Raw genomic sequence first — 12,935 nt, 5'->3', positions numbered from 1 at the left:
TGTCACAGGATTATTTGCTGTAGGTACACCAGAGACACGCCCCTGTGTTCTGTCAGTCACCCAGCCTGCAGTCATGGCGGATGAGATCTGCAAAGCCCAGGCGGCCCGTCCTGGGGGGGACACCATATTCGGGAAAATAATCCGTAAGGAAATCCCGGCCAAAGTCTTCTATGAGGACGATCAAGTACGTGGCGTGCAGCCGTGTGCATGAGCAGCCCTGGGGGCCCGACAGTACCACGTGTGACTGTGACCGGTGCTGGGTGCAGGCGATCATTGTACCGCTGCTGTCCGCCAGTGATCGCACATGGTCTGAGCCCTCACACTGGGTCACGGTCATACTCAACGGAATTGTTGATATTTCTGAAAGTTCTTTAATATTTCATGCAGTTGTTGATGCAGATTTGTCCCACAAGCCTGAGATCTGGGATGACGTGCATTAACCCTTTAAGGTGTATTCACAAATCACATTCTCCTGAGATCGGGGAGAACTTATCAGTCGCTGGGGGTCGGATTGCTGGGATCCCTCCGATCAGAGGAGTGATCGATCATGAGCGCTGCACTCATTGTCTGCGACTGCTGGAGACTCCGGAGCGCAGGGGCTGGGCTCCACTCCCATAAGAATGACTGCAGCGTCTGTGTTCAGAAGCTCGAGATCGGTAGGGTCCAAGCGGTCGGACCCCCAGTGATCTAATCCCCAGGATAAATATGATCGTTTTTCACATTTTTTAATTTTCAGCAGCTCTGGGTGATTAAGCGGATACAAATCATGTGTCTGCACTGAACAGCACAGATGATATTTTCTATGTTTTGCGCCACTCGTTATAAGTCCTTTCTTTTTTTTCTTAACTAATTATCTTATCCAAATAAACTAAATGTCACATTTTTTCATGTCAGTCCCCCTTGAATAGTGGTTTGTGGGGGTAGCTGAGGGAAATAGTACATGGACTGATAGCACTGTAACATGTATGGTAAAAGCCAGAATGTCCCACAGGTTCTATTGAATCTATACCCTGCTCTGAGTGGACACTCAGAAAAGAGCTGAGCCTTGGCCCCTCCCGCCTGCTGAGCCTTTGGCCCCTCCCGCCTGCTGAGCCTTTGGCCCCTCCCGCCTGCTGAGCCCTTGGCCCCTCCCGCCTGCTGAGCCTTCGGCCCCTCCCGCCTGCTGAGCCTTGGCCCCTCTCGCCTGCTGAGCCTTTGGCCCCTCCCACCTGCTGAGCCTTTGGCCCCTCCCGCCTGCTGAGCCCTTGGCCCCTCCCGCCTGCTGAGCCCTTGGCCCCTCCCGCCTGCTGAGCCTTCGCCCCTCCCGCCTGCTGAGCCTTGGCCCCTCCCGCCTGCTGAGCCTTGGCCCCTCCCGCCTGCTGAGCCTTGGCCCCTCCCACCTGCTGAGCCTTTGGCCCCTCCCGCCTGCTGAGCCCTTGGCCCCTCCCGCCTGCTGAGCCTTCGGCCCCTCCCGCCTGCTGAGCCTTGGCCCCTCTCGCCTGCTGAGCCTTTGGCCCCTCCCACCTGCTGAGCCTTTGGCCCCTCCCGCCTGCTGAGCCCTTGGCCCCTCCCGCCTGCTGAGCCCTTGGCCCCTCCCGCCTGCTGAGCCTTCGCCCCTCCCGCCTGCTGAGCCTTGGCCCCTCCCGCCTGCTGAGCCTTGGCCCCTCCCGCCTGCTGAGCCTTGGCCCCTCCCGCCTGCTGAGCCTTGGCCCCTCCCGCCTGCTGAGCCTTGGCCCCTCCCGCCTGCTGAGCCTTTGGCCCCTCCCACCTGCTGAGCCTTTGGCCCCTCCCGCCTGCTGAGCCTTTGGCCCCTCCCACCTGCTGAGCCTTTGGCCCCTCCCGCCTGCTGAGCCCTTGGCCCCTCCCGCCTGCTGAGCCCTTGGCCCCTCCCGCCTGCTGAGCCTTCGCCCCTCCCGCCTGCTGAGCCTTGGCCCCTCCCGCCTGCTGAGCCTTGGCCCCTCCCGCCTGCTGAGCCTTGGCCCCTCCCGCCTGCTGAGCCTTGGCCCCTCCCGCCTGCTGAGCCTTGGCCCCTCCCGCCTGCTGAGCCTTTGGCCCCTCCCACCTGCTGAGCCTTTGGCCCCTCCCGCCTGCTGAGCCCTTGGCCCCTCCCGCCTGCTGAGCCTTCGGCCCCTCCCGCCTGCTGAGCCTTCGCCCCTCCCGCCTGCTGAGCCTTCGGCCCCTCCCGCCTGCTGAGCCTTCGGCCCCTCCCGCCTGCTGAGCCTTGGCCCCTCCCGCCTGCTGAGCCTTGGCCCCTCCCGCCTGCTGAGCCTTGGCCCCTCCCGCCTGCTGAGCCTTTGGCCCCTCCCGCCTGCTGAGCCTTTGGCCCCTCCCACCTGCTGAGCCTTTGGCCCCTCCCACCTGCTGAGCCTTCGCCCCTCCCGCCTGCTGAGCCTTCTACAGATTGTCATACCATAAGGGAGTGCTCCGAAACAAATATTGATTTTTTAAATCCTAATTGGCTACTTATTGTAACAAACTTATTGCTTTTCTATTATACTTTAATTAAAAAGTCCTACTCCTTACCATCCCCTCTCTATTACTGCTTTTTTTAAAATCTACATCCATGTTAATGGCATATCATTTGAGAAACCCCAGTGCATGCTGGGATACTCGAGACATGATCTCTGGGCAGAAACCGTAGTCACTGCTGCAGCCTCTGTCCCCATCCTGAAAGGAAGCGTCATCAGTGACGTCTGTTTCAGGGGATGGGCTAGTCCCAGCTCTACTGAGCATGCTTTGTCCATTCCGACAAGCTCCCCTGTCACTGTGTAATATTTTTTTCTTCAGTTCTTTATGGCTTTCCAGGAACCATAACTTTTTTTTTTCCGCTGACAGTCATAAGAGCTCTTGTTTTTTATGTCAATTGCATCATTTTGTGGTACATATAACTTATTAAACTTTTATTAAATCCTGTGCTTCTACCATCCCTGGCAATCACCTGCATTCTGGGAGTACACTAAAATCCATTTGTTGGAAGGGGTGAACAGAGGTAGATTAGATAGATCCTGCAATATTGTTTGCAATGCACAGTGACAGTGCGCTCCCTCATTGGCTCTAATGACAAGTGATAAGCTGGAAAGAGCTCACTGTCAGTGTGCTTTATAAGGAGAGAATTCTGCCAGCAGGGACCATCCCCACCTTTGAAAGTAATGTCTGTTTGGGAGGCGGGGCTAGTCTGTCCATTTTGCTTGCCGCGTTTTCTCCGTACAATGCGCACTGACAGTGTGCTCTCTTGGCAGCTTGTCACTTCTTAGTATAGACAGTGACGGAGTGCACTGTCACTGTGCATTGAGAAGAATATTGCAGGGTTTGTCTGATTTACCTACGTTCACCCCTTCTCATAAATGGACATAACTGTACGCTCAGATTGCAGGTGATTACCATAGGTGGTACAAGCACAGAAGTTAATAAAAGTTCAACAAGTTATATGTGCCACAAACTGATGCTATGATGCTATTGACAAAAACAACTCATCCTGGAAAAAAACAACTACTGTTGTCAAAAAAATTATGGCTCCAGAAATTCCATAAAAAAATGTCAAAAACATCAGAACATACTGATTCCTAGTGGTTAATATGAATTTTGCAACAAACCTAACCCTCAATGTGCACATTTAAGGCATCCATGCTATGAACTATGCATTGTGGGAATGGACACGTATAAACCCCACTTGCTGTACTACTTTCCAGATATTCTGTGACCTGCGCCCATGGAACTTGATTTTGGTTACATTTTAGACATCAGGATCCATTCCCGTCTACTAAAGTGGAAACGTCCAAAGTCCAATGTTTCCAAGCTTAGTGTGAAACATTTACAGAGCAAAGCACGTCTGGTTTAGTGAATGCTTGTTTTCCTCATAAGTAATATTTTTTGGGGGGAATTTTGTGCTGTTCCTTTATTTTTACTGGAAATGTAATAAGACTATAGACTGTGACTATATTGGCTATAGACTGTGTACAAGGATGGCCATTGACAAGAGAATGTAAAGACTCAGTTGTGAATTTATTAAAGGGAAACTGTCACCTGATTCATGCTACCCAATCTGCGGACAGCATGAATTATGACTGCATCCAGGTATACGTTTCACAGAAAATAGACTTTAAGGGTATGTGCATATAATAACTATATGCTGCGGGCTGGACGCTGCGTAATTGTGCAGCGTCCAGATGTTCAAGAAATCCCATGTCCACTATGTGTCCGGAGACGCAGTATGTCTTCATCTTGCGGAGACGCGAGCCTCCTCAAAGTAACTGTCAGCCGTACAATGTATTGGACTCGGTGATTCCGCACGGTTCAGTGAACACATGCGGAATCTCCTGCGTTCAATAGCCGGCAGCGCTTTGGATGCAGCGGACATGTGCTCCATCCAAAGCGTTGCCAATTACTTATCGTCTGCACGTACCATTAAGGTTCAACCAGGGATCCTATCCGGAGATGAGACTAGTCCGGCTGACTCTTCCCAGAGGCGCTGGAGGTGTTTGTTAGGTCTTTCCCTATGTAGACATGATGGAAACACCTATCAATCACCTGCCGCTGGCCTGGGAAGATCTTTTAAAGTACATGTTCTCTGAAATGCTGGAGCCTTCCAGAAAGGTCTACGTCTGGTTGCATACATGCAGCCAGGCCCTGATTTATCCTGCCTGTGGTTGAAGTAGCTTGAATCAGGCGACAGATAGAAAAGATGCTCTAGAAATGTTATACAAGTTTTTTTTAAATCATATTTTTTTTCTGGCTTTAAAAATGTGTTACCTAGATGGTGATTTTCCTTTGTTACCTTACAATGTTTCTCCATGCAATTAAATGACTGTAAGGCCCGGGTGCACACGATCCAGAACTGACAGCACTTTGGACACAGCGCATGTTTGCAGTCTATTGAACGCAGGTGAATCTGCCTGTGCTCAATGAACCGTGCGGATTCACGGGGTAAAATACATTCTATGGGTGAAATTGCTTTTGCGGAGAGACACGTCGTATGTCCGTCTCTGCGGGTGAGCCGCAGGCTTCTGTGGACGCATAGTGGAAGTGGGATTTCTTGAAATCTCATCCACTATGCTGTAACAGCTGGCCTCTGCGGGTTTGATGCTACATAAGTACGCAGCGTCAAACTCTCTATCGATTACTCTCTACCTGGAAAAATTGTTGTAACCTCTAAAAGAGACCGTTGACCGTACTGAAATTTGGACTGTACATACTTTGGTTCATGAGAAACTGATGGTTTAAAGCTGGTTGAAAATGTCCGCCGTTCACATCCAAGCTGGTTCCAATCCATATTGTTGAATGTATTCCGCAGGATGTCTGGGGTCATTACCTGAATTTCTCGCTGCATGTTCTTTCGGAGTGCCTGTAATGTTCATGGCTTGTTACAATACACCTGACCCTTCAAATAGCCCCAAGCGCAAAAAAAAGGCGGTGTTAAGTCAGGCGACCTTGGTGGCCACAGTCCCTTGGGGATTGCTCTGTCATTTTTCTGGCATCTCGTGAAGTGCAGCTGCCCAAGTACAGGTGTTTTGGGAATTGACGTAGCCACATAGGTGACACCAGGCTTCATCAGTGTACCACGTATAGTCCAGTATGTTTTTTTTTTCAGCAATGAAGGTCTGGAACCATTTTCTCTTGATCGTGCACTTTCAATTTCTGAACGGCAGAGACTCTGAACAGGTGAATTCGACCTTTCTTGGCCTCTTGTTGACATGTGAAAGATGACATGGCTGTCTCACAATGAAAGCTCGCTCCGAACTGTTATCAAATCAAGAAGGAATTCAGCAGGAGTGAAATGCGAGCACCACAGAAACTACTAATGTGCAGACAGGCATATGTAGCAGGTCTTTCTCGTAACAGAGACAACTGGAGGGGCAACAAGTCGGCAAAACGACTCGACGTGAGCATGTTTCTCATTGCTGAGATTCATGGCACCTCACTTCTCCTGAACCAAAGTATGTACAGTCATAATGTCATACAGTCGACGTCTTTTAGAAGTTACAGAAATATTTCTGGGTAAAGTAGAGAGTGAATCACCCTGTATTCTCTGGTACAGTAACCCGATGGTGCCATGAAGTTGTGTCCTGGTGATGGGCATACATTAGCCCATCAAGCACATACCATGTGCTGCAGTCTGTTTTGTCTGTCTGATTAATCATTTGCACAGGCCATGTACTTTTGACTGACCCCAACAAAAATAAATCCTAAAGCAATTTAGAATACACATCTACAGGTGCTTCTCACAAAATTAGAATATCATCAAAAAGTTAATTTATTTCAGTTCTTCAATGCAAAAAGTGAAACTCATATATTATATAGAGTCATTACAAACAGTGATCTATTTCAACTGTTAATTTCTGTTAATGTTGATGATTATGGCATACAACCAATGAAAAACCAAAAGTCGTTATCTCAGAAAATTAGAAAAAGTAACAAAAAACACCTGCAAAGGCTTCTTTAGCATTTAAAAAGGTCCCTTAGTCTGTTTCAGTAGGCTCCACAATCATGGGGAAGACTACCGACTTGACAATGTCCAGAAGGCAGTCATTGACACACTCCACAAGGGGGGTAAGCCACAAAAGGTCATTGCTAAAGAAGCTGGCTGTTCAGAGTGCTGTATTCAAGCATATTAATGGAACGTTGAGTGGAAGGAAAAAGTGTGGTAGAAAAAGGTGCACAAGCAACTGGGATAACCGCAGCCTTGAAAGGATTGTTAAGAAAAGGCCATTAAAAAATTTTGGGGAGATTCACAAGGAGTGGACTGCTGCTGGAGTCATTGCTTCAAGAGCCACCACACACAGACGTATCCAGGACATGGGCTACAAGTGTCGCATTCCTTGTGTCAAGTCACTCATGACCAATAGACAACGCCAGAAGCATCTTACCTGGGCCAAGGAGAAAAAGACCTAGACTGTTGCTCAGTGGTCCAAGGTGTTGTTTTCAGATGAAAGTAAATTTTGCATTTCATTTGGAAATCAAGCTCCCAGAGTCCGGAGGAAGAGTGGAGAGGCCACAATCCAAGCTGTTTGAGGTCTAGTGTGAAGTTTCCACAATCAGTGATGGTTTGGGGAGCCATGTCATCTGCTGGTGTAGGTCCACTATGTTTTATCGCTTTTAGGAGATGGAAATTTCATTCTCCAGCAGCACTTGGCACCTGTCCACACTGCCAAAAGTACCAATACCTCGTTTAAAAAGAACAGTATCACTGTGCTTGATTGGTCAGCAAACTTGTCTGACCTTAACCCCATAGATAATTGACGGGGTATTGTCGAGGAACATAAGAGGCACCATACCCAACAATGCAGATGAGCTGAGGGCTGCTATCAAAGCAACCTGGGTTTCCATAACACCTCAGCAGTGCCACAGGCTGACCGCCTCCATGCCATGCTACATTGATGCAGTAATTGATGCCTCGACCAAGTATTGAGTACATTTACTGAACGTAAATTTCAGGCCAACATTTTGGATATTAAAATCATTTTTCAAGCTGGTGTTATAAAGTATTCTAATTTACTGAGATGATGACTTTTGAGTTTTCATTGGCTGTAAGCCATAATCATCAACATTAACAGGAATAAAACACTGGAAATAGATCTGTTTGTAATGACTATATAAAGAAGAACTAAAATAAAGTACCGTACCCGTATATACTCGAGTATAAACTGACCCCCCTAATTTTGCCACAAAAAACTGGGAAAACTTAATGACTTGAGTATAAGCCTAGGGTGGGAAATGCAGCAGCTACCGGTAAATGTCAAAAGTAAAAATAGATACCAATAAAAGTAAAATTGAGACATCATTAGGTTGTGTTTTTGAATATCCATATTGAATCAGGAGCCCCATATAATGCTCCATAAAGTTTATGATGGCCCCATAAGATGCTCCATATTAAAATATGCCCCATATAATCCTGCATAAAGGTTAATAATGGCCCCATAAGATGCTCCATAGACACATTTGCCCAATATAATGCTGCACAAATGCTGATTATGGCCCCATAAGATGCTCCATAAAGATATTTGCCCCATATAGTGCTGCACAAACCTTGATTATGGCCCCATAAGATGCTCCTTACAGACACTTGCCCCATATACCGTAATGCTTCACAAACGTTAATTATGGCCCCATACAGAGACTTGCCCCATATAGTGCTGCACAAACGTTATGGCCCCATACAGACACTTGCCCCATATAGTGCTGCACAAAAGTTATGGCCTCATACAGACACTTGCCCCATATAGTGCTGCACAAACGTTGATTATGGCCTCATACAGACACTTGCCCCATATAGTGCTGCACAAACGTTATGGACCCATACAGACACTTGCCCCATATAGTGCTGCACAAACGTTATGGCCCCACAAGATGCTCCAAACAAACACTTGCCCCATTTGCTGTTGCTGCGATAACAAAAAAATCACATACTCACCTCTCTGTCACTCATGCCCCCAGCACTTTCAATATTCACCTGACTTCGTTCCAGTGCCGCTCCATCTTCAGTGTCTTCTGCACTGACGTTCAGGCAAAGGGCGCGCACTAACATCACCACACAATCTGACCTGAGCGTCACTGTAGAAGACGCTGAAGACGGAGCGGCGCCCGGAACGAGGAGCAGGTGAATATCGCGCTGCGCTGCTCCCCTCCCCGTTATATTCACCTGCTCCTGGCGCGGTGCAGTCCCTGCTTCCCCGACGCCGCAGCTTCATCCTGTACTGAGCGGTCACCGTTACCGCTCATTACAGTAATGAATATGCGGCTCCACCTCCCATAGAGGTGGAGCCGCATATTCATTACTGTAATAAGAGGTACCATGTGATTGCTCAGTACAGGAAGAAGCTGGGGCGCCAGGGACCTGCAGGGACCGCGCCAGGAGTAGGTGAGTATAATTAGACAGCCCCCGCTCCCCCTCCCCTGCCGACCCCTGGGTATGACTCGAGTATAAGCCGAGAGGGGGACTTTCAGCCCCAAAAAATGGGCTGAAAATCTCGGCTTATACTTGAGTATATATGGTATATTGTATTTCTTGGAAAGCCCAGTGCTTTGTCTCAGCATGAAGGATCTGCTCAATATCGCTGAGTTCTCATTTGCACTTTAATATTCTTGGAAAAAATGCCATTTGTTTCCTAGTTGTGGGCTTTTTTTTAATACATTTTTTACCAGCTTTTTGAGCATTTTTTCAAAATCTATAAAGAAGCCTATGGATGAACACAAAAAATACTCCCCAGAATAGGGAGAAGAAAAATGAAAAAGATTTCACAATACAAACAGCATACATTGTTAAATAAATCTTATGCCTGAAGAAGCTGGTGTACTTACAATGAAAATCCATGTCAGAAAGGCTTTAAAAATACCTCTCCCCTATTTTTTTTTTTTTTTGAGAAGTTTGCTTTCCTAGTATGTAAATGCTCATTTTAGTATTAAGTACACCTTAAACAAGAATGTACAGCCGTCCTGACAAGGATTATTGTTTAGCAAATACGTTGACTTGATCAAGTCTAAGGGATTTATTTAATAGTGAAATGAGTTAGTACTGTGAAATCTGCTAATCTGCTTTATAGTTAAATTACTGACTTACAGAAAAAAAGTGTTTTTCGCATTGTTCTACAACTTTTTTTTTAATTTTATCGCACCACTCCCCCCCTCTTCCCTGTGACACCTGTTAATGGGGGGGGGAGACTTCAATACATATTAGGAAATTGACCGGTCCCACTGATATCTCCAGTTTCGGCTGACCTTCTTTACATATATAGTCATCTTTAGACAATATGCTCATTCCACCAACCCCAAGGCTTTCTATACCATAATCTGTCCCAGTCTCGAGCCTCTCACTTCTTTCCGACCCTGCTCTCTTGGTGTGTGTTCTTGGTTCTGATCTTCTCATCCCTGTACCGTATGAGCATTGGCCGCCTCGGGTTTTATCATTATTTAATGTGTCTTGATTTTCTTCTCTTGTAGTGTATCGCTTTCCATGATGTCGCTCCACAAGCGCCAACACATTTCTTAGTGGTTCCTAAGAAGGCCATTAGCCGTGTTTCAGAAGCGGATCCTGCTGATGAAGCTGTAAGTGAAAGCTTGTTTTGATATTGATTAATAGCCGCTTTCTTTCAGCCCGTTGAGGATTCATTGCCTCCAGCCGTTCACGTAGCGGAGGGACACATTTACTTTCATGTATTCTGTTTCAACCGGGAGCAGAAATGAAACCCACAGCTGGGAAGACAGTTTGTTTTTAACGTAAAGAAGACTCAGATCTGTCTCATACTGTGTAGCTGTAGGAGAGCAACAGAGGAAATGTGATTTATTAGGCTAAGTTCCAAAAGTTCAATCTCCGATAAAGCACAGCAAGACTCTCCTCTGTATGTGAGCAAAGGTACATGATAGGCAGTGGCTGAGCTGCAGGGGTAAAAAGTTAGCTAGGGTTTTTTATGTCAAGAAATAGTTAAATTCTTTAATATACAGTAATGTCACTTTACGTCAGCGTTGGGTCACCAAATGTGGATGGTGCTCTGGAGCCGAACTTCCTCCACACACAGTTGATCTTACATAGGCTGCATCTTCCTTTTCCACCATTAAAAATAAGGAAACAAGAAAAGCCTATTCTTTGCAATCTAGTCTGTAAAAGTTCGGTCTATTAAAATCTAAAATTAATTAACCTAACCAGTAAACTCTAAGCCATGTTATTCCGATTGCCTATGCGCAAGTATGGTAAAGCGAAGGAGAAGCACCAGAATTGGGGCATGTAATGTAATGCTCCACTTTTGTTGTGGCTGCACGCTGGTGTTTCCAGGCAGGGAAGGGACCAATATCCTGGGACCTTCCCATCCTGATAATATAAGCCCACAGCTGTCTGCTTTACCTTTGCTGGTTACCAAAATTGGGCGGGACCACACAATTTTTTTCATTTATCTTCAACACCTAAAATCTGTAATTTCTATTCTGGTACGTGTCACACGAATAGTACACAAGGACGACCAACAGAAAACCACACAGATAGTAAAAATGCATACTTTTTTAAGTGGACTTGTGGAAGGGGTCTAAGCATTAGAGAGGGGAGATAACTGATACCTTATTCTAGCTGTAGCCTTCTGGTACAGTGACTTGGGAAATGGTTAATTGGGGGGCCTTCTCCTTTGGGGTGGGCTGCAATAAACTGCATGATGGTACACTATTTTGTTGCAATTGTTCACTATTTTTTTAAGCGCACTCAAGTGGAGAACGTGAGATTGGTCTTTAAGTATTGCAAAAAATAAAAAAAATGACGACATTATTGAGTTAAAGGCATTTTTAGCAAAATGTTCCTGCTGTTGTGTTTTTCTTTTTTTCCTTGTGATGTGCCAGGGGAAAGCCTCTATATTTAACTGGCAAAAAAAAATGAAAAATTGTTTGTTCCATAAAAAAAAAAAGAAAGTGTGGTGATGTCTTAAAAGGGATTGATGATGAATTTTAAAATGCCAGAAAATAAGTCTGACAAAGCCAAACAATGAAAACCCAAAAGGGCAAGTCCTACTGTTTTGATGTAAATGGTAAAAACAAAAATCACCTTTTAATGGTTATGTAATCTTTTAAGGGAATCTGTCAGTAGGATTAACCCTCCTAAGCCATTTATATAGGCATGTAGGTCGTAGGAAGCGGAATAAAATTATACCTTGATAGCTGCCATCCAATGTCTTATTCCACAGAAATCCACGTTTTTATATGTAGCTAAGCTGTTCAGGACTACAGGCCAGACACTGATCTGTATGAGAATCTGCCTCCAGAGATTATTATAAATTAGAGCCAGTGATAGACATGTAGATCAGGAGATCATACTGTCAGTCATTACATGGCTCACTCTGGTAACTTTGCCTTTCATTCCCTTTAAAACACAGCTTTATGATAAATGTATTTCCTGTACAGAGACCTCTGCACATATAATTGAGCATGTCTAGAAGATATGTCCAGATGCCTGCTATTACTCATATAATTATTGTTATAAATGATACATATAGTATTAATAATGCTTTGCTATTTGTGTATTTTTTTTTTATCTCTACAATCTGAGAGAAATGTTAGTAAATGTGGTAGAAATAGTCTGTATTATTGGTACCATGATGTCCGCTGAATCTTTGGACTGTGTTTGCAAGCCACAATGACACGAGGTGGCTTTTCCTTTCTTGAGTGATTTGTCCTGCAGATTTCCTATAAGTTTCCCTCTTTCCTTTTATCCAGCATTACTTATTATAGTATAAGTAGGTAAACTATACAAGCTAGCTGAATTTACCTCTGTTCTTTTTCTCTTGCCAGCTCCTAGGACATCTGATGATTGTTGGCAATAAATGCGCTGCTGATCTAGGCCTGACGAATGGCTTCCGTATGGTGGTAAATGAAGGACCAGATGGTGGCCAGTCTGTGTACCACCTTCACCTGCATGTTCTTGGAGGACGTCAGCTGGGCTGGCCTCCAGGCTAATGGCCAATGGTGTATATCACCCAGCAGTCTCAATCTGTCCCTTCAGATGATACGCATTCTCTAAATGTCAACCCCAAAACTTAGTCATCTGTTTAGACGAGAACTCATCAAATGTCGCATTGAGCATGGAATGAATAAATTAAATTTTTTTCTTCAGTTTGTGGAGCTGGTCTTTTCATTTTACCTTCTGTCCTTCAGAATCTAGGCTTTGGAGCTTTGACGGTTGCTTATATAGAGATTTATCCTTTAGCTCCTTCTTTTAAAGGAAATCTATAACCAAATGTATTTTCTTCCCCATCTGAGAGCAGCATGATATAGGGCAGAGACCCAGATTCCCGTAATATATCCCTTTCTGACTGCTTGCCGCAGTTTTAATTAAAAGCTCCTATCTGCTGCAGATCTCCCATTTTTCTGGATGCTAAGCTCTGTCTAACCCCACTTACACCACTGATTGGCAGTTTTCTGTCTATGCACAGTGTACACAGCATGATATCACAGTGGTGGGGGATAGGTTATACAGCTTTATTGAATAT

General features: G+C 45.6%; 1 protein-coding gene across 1 annotated transcript; it reads left to right on the top strand.

The window, feature by feature from the left end:
* The first annotated feature begins 25 nt into the window (after positions 1–25).
* On the top strand, positions 26–12,558 carry HINT1 (histidine triad nucleotide binding protein 1). Its single transcript, XM_077291577.1, has 3 exons — positions 26–184; positions 9,913–10,017; positions 12,238–12,558. The coding sequence occupies exons 1-3, from the start codon at positions 74–76 to the stop codon at positions 12,400–12,402; spliced, it is 381 nt and encodes a 126-aa protein (XP_077147692.1). The 5' UTR covers positions 26–73; the 3' UTR covers positions 12,403–12,558.
* The last annotated feature ends 377 nt before the right edge of the window (positions 12,559–12,935 follow it).

The sequence above is a fragment of the Ranitomeya variabilis genome, chromosome 1, assembly GCF_051348905.1.
Source record: "Ranitomeya variabilis isolate aRanVar5 chromosome 1, aRanVar5.hap1, whole genome shotgun sequence".
NCBI classification, from domain to species: Eukaryota; Metazoa; Chordata; class Amphibia; order Anura; family Dendrobatidae; genus Ranitomeya; species Ranitomeya variabilis.
Note: the sequence above shows the minus strand (reverse complement) of the source record. Positions and strands in the feature narration are given on the sequence as shown.